Source organism: Plecotus auritus, assembly GCF_963455305.1.
Source record: "Plecotus auritus genome assembly, chromosome: 3".
Lineage (NCBI taxonomy): Eukaryota > Metazoa > Chordata > Mammalia > Chiroptera > Vespertilionidae > Plecotus > Plecotus auritus.
In genome coordinates this window covers 42,198,322-42,211,400 of record NC_137772.1, presented here as the reverse complement: position 1 = coordinate 42,211,400, position 13,079 = coordinate 42,198,322, and the positions used below count along the sequence as shown (strand labels likewise).

The 13,079-nt window shown below is 40.4% G+C and overlaps 1 protein-coding gene across 9 annotated transcripts in view; it reads left to right on the top strand.

Annotated features, from left to right (window-relative positions):
* The window catches only part of CLYBL (citramalyl-CoA lyase), a 231,246-nt gene that overhangs the window by 118,640 nt on the left and 99,527 nt on the right, over positions 1-13,079 (top strand). For all 9 annotated transcript variants that reach the window (XM_080658596.1, XM_080658601.1, XM_080658598.1 and 6 more), the window contains exon 2: positions 6,132-6,318. In XM_080658596.1, the coding sequence (XP_080514722.1) occupies positions 6,132-6,318 (187 nt within the window). The remainder of the gene's footprint in view (positions 1-6,131; positions 6,319-13,079) is intronic.

Below are 13,079 nucleotides of genomic sequence, written 5' to 3'. Positions count from 1 at the left end.
CTTGCCCCTGACTAATGCCATCACACTTCCTTAGGTGAAAACTCCCCAAGTGATTGCAATTTGCCCTCAAGTTTGAGTTTCTCAAACTTTCATGTGATAAGCATCCCCTCGGGAGTTGTTAATGTGCAGGTTCTGATTCAGTGGGGCTGGGCGGGGCCTCAGATTCTGCATCTCTGACAAGCTCCCGCGGGAGAGGAGCTGCTCCTGTGAGAGATGGGAGATGCTTATAGGAGAACAGATAAGAGACCAGTGATGCTGCTGGTCTGCAGCAGCACCTCTCTTGAGTGGCAAGGATCTAGAGCTTCAAAACAAAACAAAAGCACAGAGCCTGGGCCCTGTTACCAGTGGATGGAATTTGATTGCAGTGGGTGGGGTCCAGAATTGAACCCCAGTTTTTAAAAGCTCCCCAGGTGATGGTTATGTAGATTCCCAGGTTGGGAGCCCCTGCAGCACTGGGGACTAGCTCTGCCTCTATTTATGTAAATGGTTTATAAGTGGCATCAGAGAGAGGAAGAAGGGGCCCCCTCCAGCCAGAAGAACCTCCTGGGCCTGCTGAGGAATGTCTTGTATAAAAAAGGTCCCCTCTGTGGAGAGAACTCACCATAAGGTGACCAGATTTTTTTCAACTCATCTTAAGCCCCTGTTTTGCATATTGTTTGAATATATTTACATGTTGACTCAAAATATGTAAGATAACATAAAATAAGTTAGATCTTGTCGCCTACTGCTGTTGTGTTCATACACAGTAGTCAGTGCTGAACACACTCAAGTAGGGAACAGATTTCAATGCAGCTGGGCATGAGGGAAGGAGAAGGTTCACCAGCAGCACGTGGAGGAGGGGTTGCCCAGTGACAGCCCCTTCTGGACCTTGAGAGTCTGCAACAGAACCTGAAGCCTGACCCTCTCTACACCTTTCTTATTATTATTCCAGTTTTACCACCTTTGATCTCTTTTCCCCTCATGCTTCGTCATGTATGGTCTTTAGCCTTCCTGACCTGGCTTGCAGGCCATCCTTTGCATGTTCCTCCCTGGACCTTCTGGGCATGTCCTGTTTCTTTTATGCTGCTTCCCCACAGTGCTCAGCACAGTGTGGGTCAGGGCCACTGTGTACAATTGTGTGGGGTATGCCCTGTTTGGGGCACCTACAAAGGGACATGAGTAGGGGCTGAGTTTCAGCTCATCTCCGCTCACCAAAGCATGCTGCCTCGAGCAGTCCATTACCTGCTGGAAGGCACAAGGGGCACCTTTTTCTAATTTGTACAAAGGTATCTGCCACGTGTGCTAGTGCAGGTCATTCAGTGGATGCTTACTGAGTAAGTGCTCACTGAATGAATGGATGACTGACTGACTGACTGACTGAATGAATGAACATATGTAATAACAAAGTGGAGGCAGTGAGGATAAAAAAGAGGCTTCTGTAGTCATCTAGGTAAAGGTTAGTGAGATCCTAAATGGGATGTAAACTGTAGGGAAGAAGGGGATAAATATAGGAGAAGAAGCAACAGGCCATGGGTTGGATTAAAGGTTCCATGATGGCAAAGGAGAGAGGGAATGAAAATTGCCTTCTACCTGTAATCACCATTAAAACTTGACTGTTGCACAAGAAGAATAAGATAGAGTGGTTGCAGATCAGTCCTATGCACCCACTTCTGGGGAGAGCTGGTTTTGGTTAGGTGGCAAGGTGACAGGAATTGTATGCCTCTCATATGCAGAACCCTGTGCAGAACAGTGTTGGGGAGATGTAAGACCACCCTTCCCTCTGAGAGTTTATGATCTTGTTAAAGTGCTAGAGACAGGATTCCTGATGCAGGGCTATACTGACTAGTGTTGGGCATGGGTGACAGGTGTCAGATAATCATAGCAGCTACGTGTGCATGCTGCTTTACTGCTGTGCTGAGCTCTCCCCTGTACAAGGCAGCTATTTTGTTGCTTCTCACTGAAGAGGACATTGACACTGAGAGTGGCTTGCTTTTCATCCCATTTCTGACTGCCAATCACAATATTGGGTTGAACTATATAAAGTTACTATTTTTTGCAGCTCAAAAATTGTTAGACATCAGCAATGTCATATAATTTATCCAAACACTTTCCACTACATTATGCTGCCATTTGAGACCTTTTTGCTATGTCCTCACATGGTGTAAGGGGCGAGGAAATAATCTGTGGACTCCTCTATAAGGGCACTAATCCCATTTATGAGGGCTTTACACTCATGACTTAATCATCTCCCAAAGGCCCCCTATCCTGATACCATCCCATGGGGATTAGGTTTCAACATATGAATTTGGGGGGAGGGGCACAAACATCAGTCTATAGCAATTCACAAAAGAAATTAGGTCAAATTATTTGAAGTTACTGTGTCAAGGAGCGGAACCTTTTAAAATCTCTTTCCCTTTTTTAAAGTCTCTTCATTGGTGTCATCAGTTGGCTCTCCAGAAAGCTTGTGCTGCCTTGATTAACTTCAGTCTTGATAGCAGAACCAATCCTTTGCTGGTTCTGCTTTGGTTATGACAAGTGAGTTTGGAGATAAGAGAGATTAAAGATGAATAGTCAGGAAAGGCTTAGGGATCATGGGGACCTTGAACTGAGCTTGAAGGATCCATAAGGTTCAAATATACTGAGAGGGAAAACTTTTCCATCAGAAGCAAATGTACAGTGGAAACAATGAACATGTCATATTGTGGAGACATCACAATCTTATTTTCCTTGGGTAGATAGTTACTTCATGGGAATAGTGGGATATAAACTGAGGAAAGGAATATCAACTGAGACTGAACTTCATCGGGTAGGTAATGGGAAGTTGTTGACAGGTTTTGAGCAGGGGAAGAGATGAGCAAAACATTATTTTCATGATTTCAGAAGACTTTGGGAAACCAGAAACATTTTGTTGTTGTGGTTGTATTTTTTAAAATATATTTTTATTGATTTTAGAGAGGAAGGGAGAGGGAGAGAGATACAGAAACATCGATGATAAGAGAATCACTGATCGGCTGCCTCCTGCATGCCCCCCACCGGGGACTGAGTCCACAACCCAGGCATATGCCCTTGACGGGAATCAAACTTGGGACCCTTCAGTCCACAGGCCAACGCTCCATCCACTGAGCCAAACTAGCTAGGGCTGTTCTTAAACCAGAAACATTTTTAACAGTGGCAGAATATTTGTATTAATGGTCATCTGTCTTAAAAATTATACATCAGATAAATGTCCTAGGAATGATTTGCCCTAGTGCTTAGCATGTGACAGTGGTCTGACTTATTATACCAGAGATGACATGTCAGCTGTGTCTGGGTGGCTCAGGATCTGAGATTCAACGAGTTTGGAGATCATAGTGGCTGTACCCAAAATGATGCTGAGCAGCTATTTCACACGGAGGAAATCTCAGTGTTCTTGAAGTGAACGTCAGTTGCGGCTGGGACAGAGATGTCCGGGCATTCAAGCTGTCAGACATGTGGAAAGGAAAGGTGAGGAAGGACCCTCTTTACACTACAGCTGCTCTGATCCTCACATTGGTTGTTTGCTGGGGCTGACCAGCAGCCCCTGAACAACAACCAATGAACAGATTACTCCAACACAGTTTCACTGTGAAAGAGAGAGCTAAGGGGTTGCCTGGCTCAAGGGACCAAGCACCCTCAATTGCCTGCCTCGTTAGCCTTTTATTGTAATAGCAGTTTGAGATAAAGTTTATCTTTTAGATACAATCAGTAAGGTAAGTAATATTGGGAGGACACATGTGTTTGTAATGTCCTTTAAGCCAGGACACCCAAAAGATTAAGCATAAGGATTCCAGTAAACACCCGGGGGTCTACACATACACAGACTTGTTTGGAAAGGTCAGTGAATAATTAGGGGCGCCTTATTCCACACTTCCCTAAGTCTCCCTAAGTCGGAATTACGATAAACAGGGCAGGTGGCCTTCCACATACTTTCCTTTGCTCAGAATGTTCTCCTTACAAACTTTCCAACCAAGTCTCGTGTGCTCCCCAACAGTTGTTACACATGTGGTTACCACAAATCCTGATGAGAAGTGACTTTACACCAAGCATTTCCTGGAAATAAAACTTTCATTTCTTTTAATAGCATTTTTGCTATTTTTAAGGAAATGTATATTGAAAATTCTGCTTTCCAGTGTGAATGATAAGTGAAATGGGATACATCATTATATTTCCTCCCTTTTAAAAAAGATAAATCAGATATTTTCAATCAGTGCAAAATGATGACATATTTCAGGCATTCTTCAATTAGCAGACCAATATTTTATATTAATTAAAATGTCTTCTAAAACATGTACACTTTAAAAATCCATCTATATCTCACCAAACTGTACATAGCACAATGCTTATTTGTGAAAAAATAAGACATAGACTCGAATTTTAGAGTTTATGAGGGTTGGCAGCAAGGAGGAATGAGGGGTCCACACAGAATCGGTAGGCCCTAGAGAGATAGGGTTTTTCTTGAGATACATCATCAGAAGGCACACTAATCATGGCAAAATGTTACAACCAGTCCAAGTAGTTGATGGCATTAACTTAGGTAACTACCAAATAGAGCTCTGGTGAAGAGTCAAGCTGACCTGGTTTTGGATAGGATGCTATTGGTTACCCAGGAGAGTAAACAGGGCATTACCAGTTCGCTGGGGCTTTACCCTCTCCCTACCTGGAGTCTTCATGGCAGTCAGCTCTGTCTGTGTGGGCAAGGCCGGCTTCCTGATGTGTGACTGGGCTTAGAAGAGTCCGGTGCTTAGTTTGATGTTCTTCTATCACCATCTTGAAGTTCCTAATAAATTTTGAACAAGGGGCTCCACATTTTGATTTTACACTGAGCACTTCAAATTATGTAACTGGTCCTATTCTGATTCTGAAAGCTGATTTCACCTTCCTTTATTATATACTACAGGCCCAGTGCACAAAATTTGTGCACTGGGGTGAGGGGAGGGAGAGTCCCTCAGCTCTGTCTGCACCCTCTCGCAGTCCAGGACCCCTCGCTCCTTACCACCCACCTGCTCGCTGCTCCTTAGTGCTGCCGCGGAGGCGAGAGAGGCTCCCACCACCACCGTTGCACTCACCAGTTGTGAACCCGGCTTCTGGCTGAGCGGTGCTCCCCTGTGGAGGAGCTGCCCCTGGTGGTCAGTGTGCGTCATAGCAACCGGTCGTGCTGCCAGTCGTTCCACCAGTTGTTCCAAAGATCAGTCGATTTGCATATTAGGCTTTTATTATATAGGATTATGAGATAAAAACTTGGTTTTTCCAGGATCAAGCTATGGACCAGGGGAGGGGGAGGGATAAGGGCTACGGTGAGCCATCGGAGCTTCTGGCCAATTCCTCTTATTTCCTCAGGAGGCCAGACTGAGCACAGTAGGAAAAGGAAGGAAAGTGCAGTGTCTAGGAGCAGGCGGGGGCTATTGACAGCTAGAGTTTCTCCATTAAGAACAACAGCAGCTGCTACTACTCTTGCTACGCCCACCACACATCAAGGAGCTAATATCTGCCAGGCTCTCGCTAAGTGCTTCATGTGCATTAGTTCCTCTTTCTTAATCCTCTTCACATCCTGCAAAATGAGTATTTTTATAAATGAAGACTCTGAAGTTTCTAGTAATTAAATTGCCTGCAATTACAGAGCTAGTAATGGTCTTTTCTCATTAACTGTCCTTTCTACTCAAGAAGTGGCCAACTATCCTTTGTTGTTAAAATTGAACTTGAATCATTTATTTGTCTACTGGAAAAGACTCATGCTTACATAGTTTATATTTTATTTTTTTATTTTCATATAATTGTAGATAGTGATGTTATTTAGGAACTTTTGGATATAAATGTCTTTCCTTTTTCTCCATGGATATGGACAGCATACTAATACTGGAAGTGTTTTCCCAAGAAAAAATAAGTACACTCTCCTTTTCTCAGAAAATTGTGCCACTAAACAGTGTTATATACTAGTAAACCTCAGCCCAAATGACATTTTGTTTCTTGGTTATTTCTGTTATTATTGTTTTCCTACTTGTTATGTGTGATTGTCTTCTGCCATAATTAAAACAGGGTATCCATGTTTTCTATTCTAATTTTGAATTAAAGTGAGGTTTTTCAAAAATTTGTAAATAAACTCTATTCTGGACTAATCCAAATCATGTCTCCTGCAGGAAAGCTTCTCTGGCGGCTGATGTGCCCAGGCTTGGCTATAGTTCCTCATCCAGTCACAAGTATATTCCCCGGAGGGCAGTGCTCTATGTACCTGGAAACGATGAAAAGAAAATAAAGAAGATTCCATCCCTGAATGTAGATTGTGCGGTGCTCGACTGTGAGGATGGCGTGGCCATGAACAAAAAGGTAATGGCGTAATTTTTTTTTTTTTGCTAAGGATGGGAAAAACAAATGGATTGAAATGTGGTGCTCTCCTGGGAACATTGGCTCGCTTATTTGGAAAGATTCGACTGCTCTCCCCTTTTGCTGATGACTAATCTATCCTTGACTCAGCCCTTGTATAGATTCTGAATGTGTGTGTCTCTTTTCTTTAAGAGAAAGGAAGAATCATGTCCTTCAGGACATGCAGCTATGTGTATGTAAAAAGAAATAGTCATAATCCTTTTTGCCCCTGATATTTGCTAGTTTGGATAAGTGACTTATTTTTAGAAATGTAGCATAAATTTTTCAGGCCAGTAAGAAGCAATTGGGAATTTATTCTTTTTTTTTTTTTTTTACTGCCAGGTATTTTAAGTAGTGGTCTTATCTCTTATGGGAAAAGTGCCAAGAAAATAAAAGAGAGTTTCTACAGATAAGTCACCATTTTCTCTACTTAATTAAAGAGAAACTGTGCATAGAACTTAGGGTTGCAGCTTTTGGCTGATTTACTCATGGCCTGACCAGAGAAATTAGCCTCAGAAAACATCCAATTGTAAATAGGTACAAAAGATTCTTGCTGGATGGTGGCATTGTGGGGGCTTTTGATTCATTTTGGTTTGCTTAACTTCATTTTCCAGGTTTTTATAATGAACATGGATTTTTTTTTCAATAATTAGGTGAAATATGTAAATCATTAGAACAATAACTAATGTTTGCATTGGACTTTCTTTGTTAAAAGCATGCTTTCACTTAACTTTTATCTAGTCCCTAGACAGTGAGGTTGGACTGGGAATGGATTGTGGAGCCTGGGAGCAGAGGAGCTGACCATCTCAATATATGCCTATTGGGATAGTTTCTTGCCTTAGGTGAATAGCATGGCTGTACTATACAACTTTCTTGATTGATTGCTTTTCTTGGAGATTCTAGCAAACAAATATTTGCTTAAATTTTTTAAGAAAGTTAATTTCTAGCATCTTCCTAATGGTCAATTCAGGCTTTCCAAGTATTTGGGAAAGGCTTAAACATGTGGAATTTAAAGTGTCTACTCAAGGTCTTCGACATGCACTAAGGAAAATACAATTAATCTTCTCTCTGCCATACATTAAGGTAAATCAGCCTTTTCTTGAAGGACATAATGTGACTCCAGCATACTCCCTTCCAAAACTCATGTAGTGCACACTAAGATGAGATACTATACTGTAATTCCAATTCTGTGTGACCTAGGGCAATTAACTTTACTTCTTTGCCTATATTTCTTATCTATACTGTGGGATAACAAAATCTTCTTTGTCAGAGACAGGGATTATTAGGAGGAAAAAATGTGATAAAGTGCCTCTGAGTAGCTTGATTTCCTACAGGAAATAGATTAGATAAATCCTGCAGTAATCGTGATTAGAGGGGAATTTATTTGGCATGTAGCACAGTGAGGCATTCAGTGCCCTCATAAATTTCTAATTACATTTCTTCACATGTCTTGAGGCCATCTTCTTATACCCACCTGAGGATGTGTCCTGCCATCCAGATGAGTTGGAAATATTACTTGTTATTGCCTCTAATTTCTTTTCTGTTTATCTGTGTTCCTAAGCTCATTCTTGTACCCAGAGCTCATTCTTTTTTTATACATATTTTTTTTTATTGATTTCAGATAGGAAGGGAGAGAAACATCAATGATGAGAGAGAATCATTGATTGGCTGCACTGGGGATCGAGCCTGCAACCCGGATATGTGCCCTTGACCGAAAGCGAACCTGGTACCCCTTCAGTTCCAAGGCTGACACTCTATCCACTGAGCCAAACGAGCTAGGGCCAGAGCTCATTCTTGTACCTGGAACCTAAGGAGGGGAAGGAGAGAAAAGAGTTTATGATGGACAAACTGTGCCTGCCCTCTTGGCGTCTGTGTCTTCATCAGGACACTCCCGTTCTCCTCATACACTTAACTTCACATTAATTAATAGACACACTGTTTTATGCACGCTGAGCTTTTTTTTTTTTTTTTTTTTTTTAAAGAAGTTCTTTTTTAGAAAAATATATTTTTATTGATTTCAGAGAGGAAGGGAGAGGGAGAGAGAGAAACATCAATGATGAGAGAGAATCATTGATCGGCTGCCTCCTGCACACCCCACACTGGGGATTGAGCCCACAACCCGGGCATGTGCCCTTGGCCGGAATCGAACCTGGGATCCTTCAGTCCGCAGGCCGACACTCTATCCACTGAGCCAAACTGGCTAGGGCTGCACACTGAGCTTTTAATCAACTAAATTTCCCTTTCTTATCTACAGAAAGTTCTGGCAAGCCAGACTAGTACTGTAAAAAAAAAAAAAAAAAAAAAACTTTTTTTTTTTTTTTTTCTTAAAATCTCTATCCAGGATTTAATTTTATCTCATGTATTTCATTTCATAGCCCTAGCCTAAAATACAGTTAAGGTCTTTGTGGATTTTTATTTTATCATCCAACATTTATATTATCTGAGTACATATACTGTATGAAATTTTAGCAACTTTCTGATGAAAATGTTGAAGAGGTTGGAGCCAGGTCCTTTACAAACATGCCACTAAGAAATTCTGTTCCAGTTTATTTACCAAGCATCTATATAGTGCTGACTACATGCCAGGCGCTGTTCTAAGGGCTTTTTGCATAACAACCCAGTGAGGTAGTAGTATGTTCCTTCTACAGATAAGGAAACTGAGGCATGGAGAGGTCCACACAACTCTCCTAAAATTCAGTCTTTTCACAAGGATATTATAAGAGATTTTTATCTAGTGTCATTTCAAAACGAAGACCTTCCCTACACACCTTTTAGGAATACTTTCTCCCCACACCTATGTGTCCCCAGAAAAATGAGGTTAGCTAAATGAGAGTTGACCTTGAAAAACCCACGTCAGTACCTAGTTGTTGCCACCTTCTTTTGGAAATGTAGAGACACAAAAATGGTAATAGGTACCATTTGCTGAGTGTTTTCTGTGCGTATTAAATGCTTTCTATTTTATTTCATTGAATCTTTACAGAAAAGTTTTGAAATATGCCCAAGGTCACAGTGCCAGTAAATGGCAGAATTGTATCTCCTAGAATTTTTGCCAATAGTCAGCCTCAAGTTTATCTGTCAGCATATTCCATAATTAACCTTTTTCCCCTTTTTTGAAAGCTTTTTATTTTTTGTCATCTTTAGGTGTTCCTTGGTTTTTCAGAGATTATGACAAGAATTCCGTGTTCATATTTGCAAATTCTTTCAGCGTTTTGGGACTATAATTCATTTAGACCTGGGATTTCAATTCATTTGAAATGTCTACATATGTCTGACACTTCTCACATATCTCACATTATTTTTTCTGTCTTGAAGTCACCTCTTAATCATCTTTCTTGTTTAAATTTTTTTTTAATTTTTTTAAAAATATATTTTATTGATATTTTACAGAGAGGAAGGGAGAGGGATAGAGAGCTAGAAACATCGATCAGCTGCCTCCTGCACACCTTCCACTGGGGATGTGCCCACAACCAAGGCACATGCCCCCGACCGGAATCGAACCCGGGACCCCTCAGTCCACAGGCCGACACTCTATCCACTGAGCCAAACCGGTTTCGGCTCAATATTATTTTTTAAAATATTTTTTATTGATTTTAGAGAGAGAGGACGAGAGAGGGGGAGAGAGAAATATTGATTGGTTGCCTCCAGCGTGCACCCCAACTAGGCACCAAACCCGCAACCCCAGGCGTGTGCCCTGACCAATAATGGAACTGGCGACCCTTCAGTGTACCAGGCAACACTCAACCAACTGAGCCACACCGGCCAGGTGGAGGAGATAGGATATAGACCACTTTCAGTGTTCTTATTTCTTATGAAACACATGTTAAACCTCTCATTTCAGATTATCTAGTTATACATATAGTTTTGCTAAACTGAACTATTATTGCCTAGTTCAGCTTTCTTGATATTATTAAAACATAGTCACTTCATTTGATCTCATTTTATTTTTAAAAATTTTTTTATTGATTTGAGAGAGAGAGAGGAAGGGAGAGAGAAACACCGATTTGTTGCTCCACTTATTTATGCACTCATTGGTTGCTTCTTGTATGTGCCCTGACTGGGGGTCAAACCCACAACCTTGCTTTATCAGGGATGGAACACACAACCTTGGCACATTGAGACAATGCTCCGTATCTCATTTTATTAATAGACTAACCCAGTATTTCATTTGACTGACTCTGTGGAGTATGGGCTTGTAATGAAAACAATAGGAGTTTTCAGAGCAGTTTCTAAGTATATAATACCTTCCAGCGGGCTCTAATCCTGGTCTGCTAATCCAATTTGTGTTTAAGCAGCTCCTTCATGTCCAGGAAGGCACTACCACTCACCTTCCCAAGCATGGGTGATGAAAAGACTGTCTCCACTTCCTGCTTATCTTCTCCTCCTCATTGTTAAATGCATGAGGAGATGCAGGCCTGTCTAAGCCCCTGCTTGCTGGGACACAGTGAAAATAAGCCAAGTAATCACGGATTCCTGGTGAATCCAGGACACTTGGGGGAGGCCAACATGGCAGAAATGGAGTAACTAGAAGCAGGATTCCAGGGCTGCTATTTTTATTTATTTACTTAAGTATTCAATATTTAAGTTTAAATATGTAAATGTAAACACTCAATATTTAAATAAGTATTGAGTACTTACTCAACCAGGCATCATGGCAAACAGGAGGGCAACAAAGATGGCTGCATGGCCCCTAACCTGGAGGGGTCAAAGGCAGGTGGTGAGAGAGGAAAAATAGTAAACAATTGTAAACTCACAAGATAGGTCTATTAAAAGGCATACTTTTTATTATCACTTGATTCTAAGTATTTTTTAATTTCCAGTTTGATCTCTTGGTTGAGCCATGAGATACATAAGAGTGCTTCCCAAACTCTCCGCGGTGAAGAGCTAGTCTGGTTATGTTTATTTGTTGTTGTTGCTTTGCTTTATTTTTAAAGCATTTCCAATCTATTGTCGGATTACACTTTTGCAAAATCCCCCCAAAAAAGAATTGCTAGAAAATTAAATGCTGTTTGAGTGTCATAGCAATGCCAATTGCTATGGCAGTTTCTAAATTCACATTCCCATTTTATTCTGATTCTGCAGTGGTGTGGTCATGTCAGAGTTTGTGGGCCAAGAATGGTCCCAGACTATAGTTTGAGCAGCAGGGACTTAGAATTTAAAAATTTCCAAGTGTATGGCAGGTATTTTAATTCATTATTTTGTTACTGACCGCTAGTTAGTTGCATGATGGTTACCGAATGTGATCTGCATGATGCGGTTTTTGGAAATGTCCTGCTGTATGGCCTATCACATGAGCCATTTTTGTAAATGTTTCATGAGTGCTTAAGGAGAATGTGTATTTTCTGTTTACTAAAAGCAGAGCTCTTTATGTTTTCCAGTAGATGAAGCTTGATAATTATGTTGTTAAAATATCCAGATCTTTACTGGTTTTCATCTGCTTGATATATCAATTATTGTGGCTAGTTGAAATTTACTCTCCAATGGAAAATTTGCCAGTTTGTCTCTGTTGTTCTATCAGTTTTTGCTGCTCATAGTTTGAGCCTATATTATTAGGTGTATACAAATTTAGAATTATTATATCTTCCTGGTATATTGAATCATTTATTATTATGCACTGATGCTCTTTATCCCCCCAAAATGCTTTTTGTTTTAAAGTTTGTCTTTGTGGTCTGATATGAATACATCAGCTATCTTTTGGTTAGTGTTTGCCTAGTATATTGTTTTCAGCCTTTTGCTTTTAACTTTTCTATATATTTGTTTTAAATATGCCTCCTATTGTTTTTAAATTTTTTATATCCATGTGAATAATCTCTATTTTCTAACTGAAACAGTCATTCACTTAGTTTAATGTAATTACTGATAAATTTAAATATACCATTATATTTTTGTCCTATTTTCCTCACCTGTTCTTCTTTTTCTCATATTTTTTGCTTTTTAAGATTATTTGACTTTTTTGGTTTATTTTTATCAGTCCATTTTTCCTCTCTTTAGAGTTAGAAGCTATGACTATATTTCTAACTTTTATTGATTACCCTTGAAATTTTACCAAATATACTTAACAAAGCCTAAAATTAACTGGTATCTTCTTCCTGGACAACACAAGAATTTCAGAAAATTTTAAACCCAATCATCTTCCTTGTAGTTTATGTTATTTTTGCTCAGTATTGTAGTTATCTCTTTAAAAAAAAAATTATTGTATTTTTACAGAGAGGAAGGGAGAGGGATAGAGAGTTAGAAACATCAATGAGAGAGAAACATCAATCAGCTGCCTCCTGCACATCCCCTACTGGGGATGTACCCACAACCAAGGTACATGTCTTTGACCAGAATCGAACCCAGGACCCTTCAGTCCGCAGGCCGATGCTCTATCCACTGAGCCAAACCGGTTAGGGCTGTAGTTATCTCTTTTAAAGCTATGAATTTTACATTATTAATATCAACATTTTATATATATAGTAATCCTATCTAATAAAAGAGTAATATGCAAATTAACCATCACTCTGCTACAACCACAAGCCACGCCCACCACCCAATCAGGAGCAAGTATGCAAATTAACCCAGCCAAGATGGCTGCAGCCACGGAGCAAGTAGGAGACTTGGGTTTCGCCGGCAATGGAGGAAGCCAAGCTTTCCACACACTCTGGCCGGCCCAGGCCTCCAGTCAAGGCTACAAAGTTTCAATTATAGAAGATAAATAAATCCCAACAAAAATGGCGGCAGCCACGGAG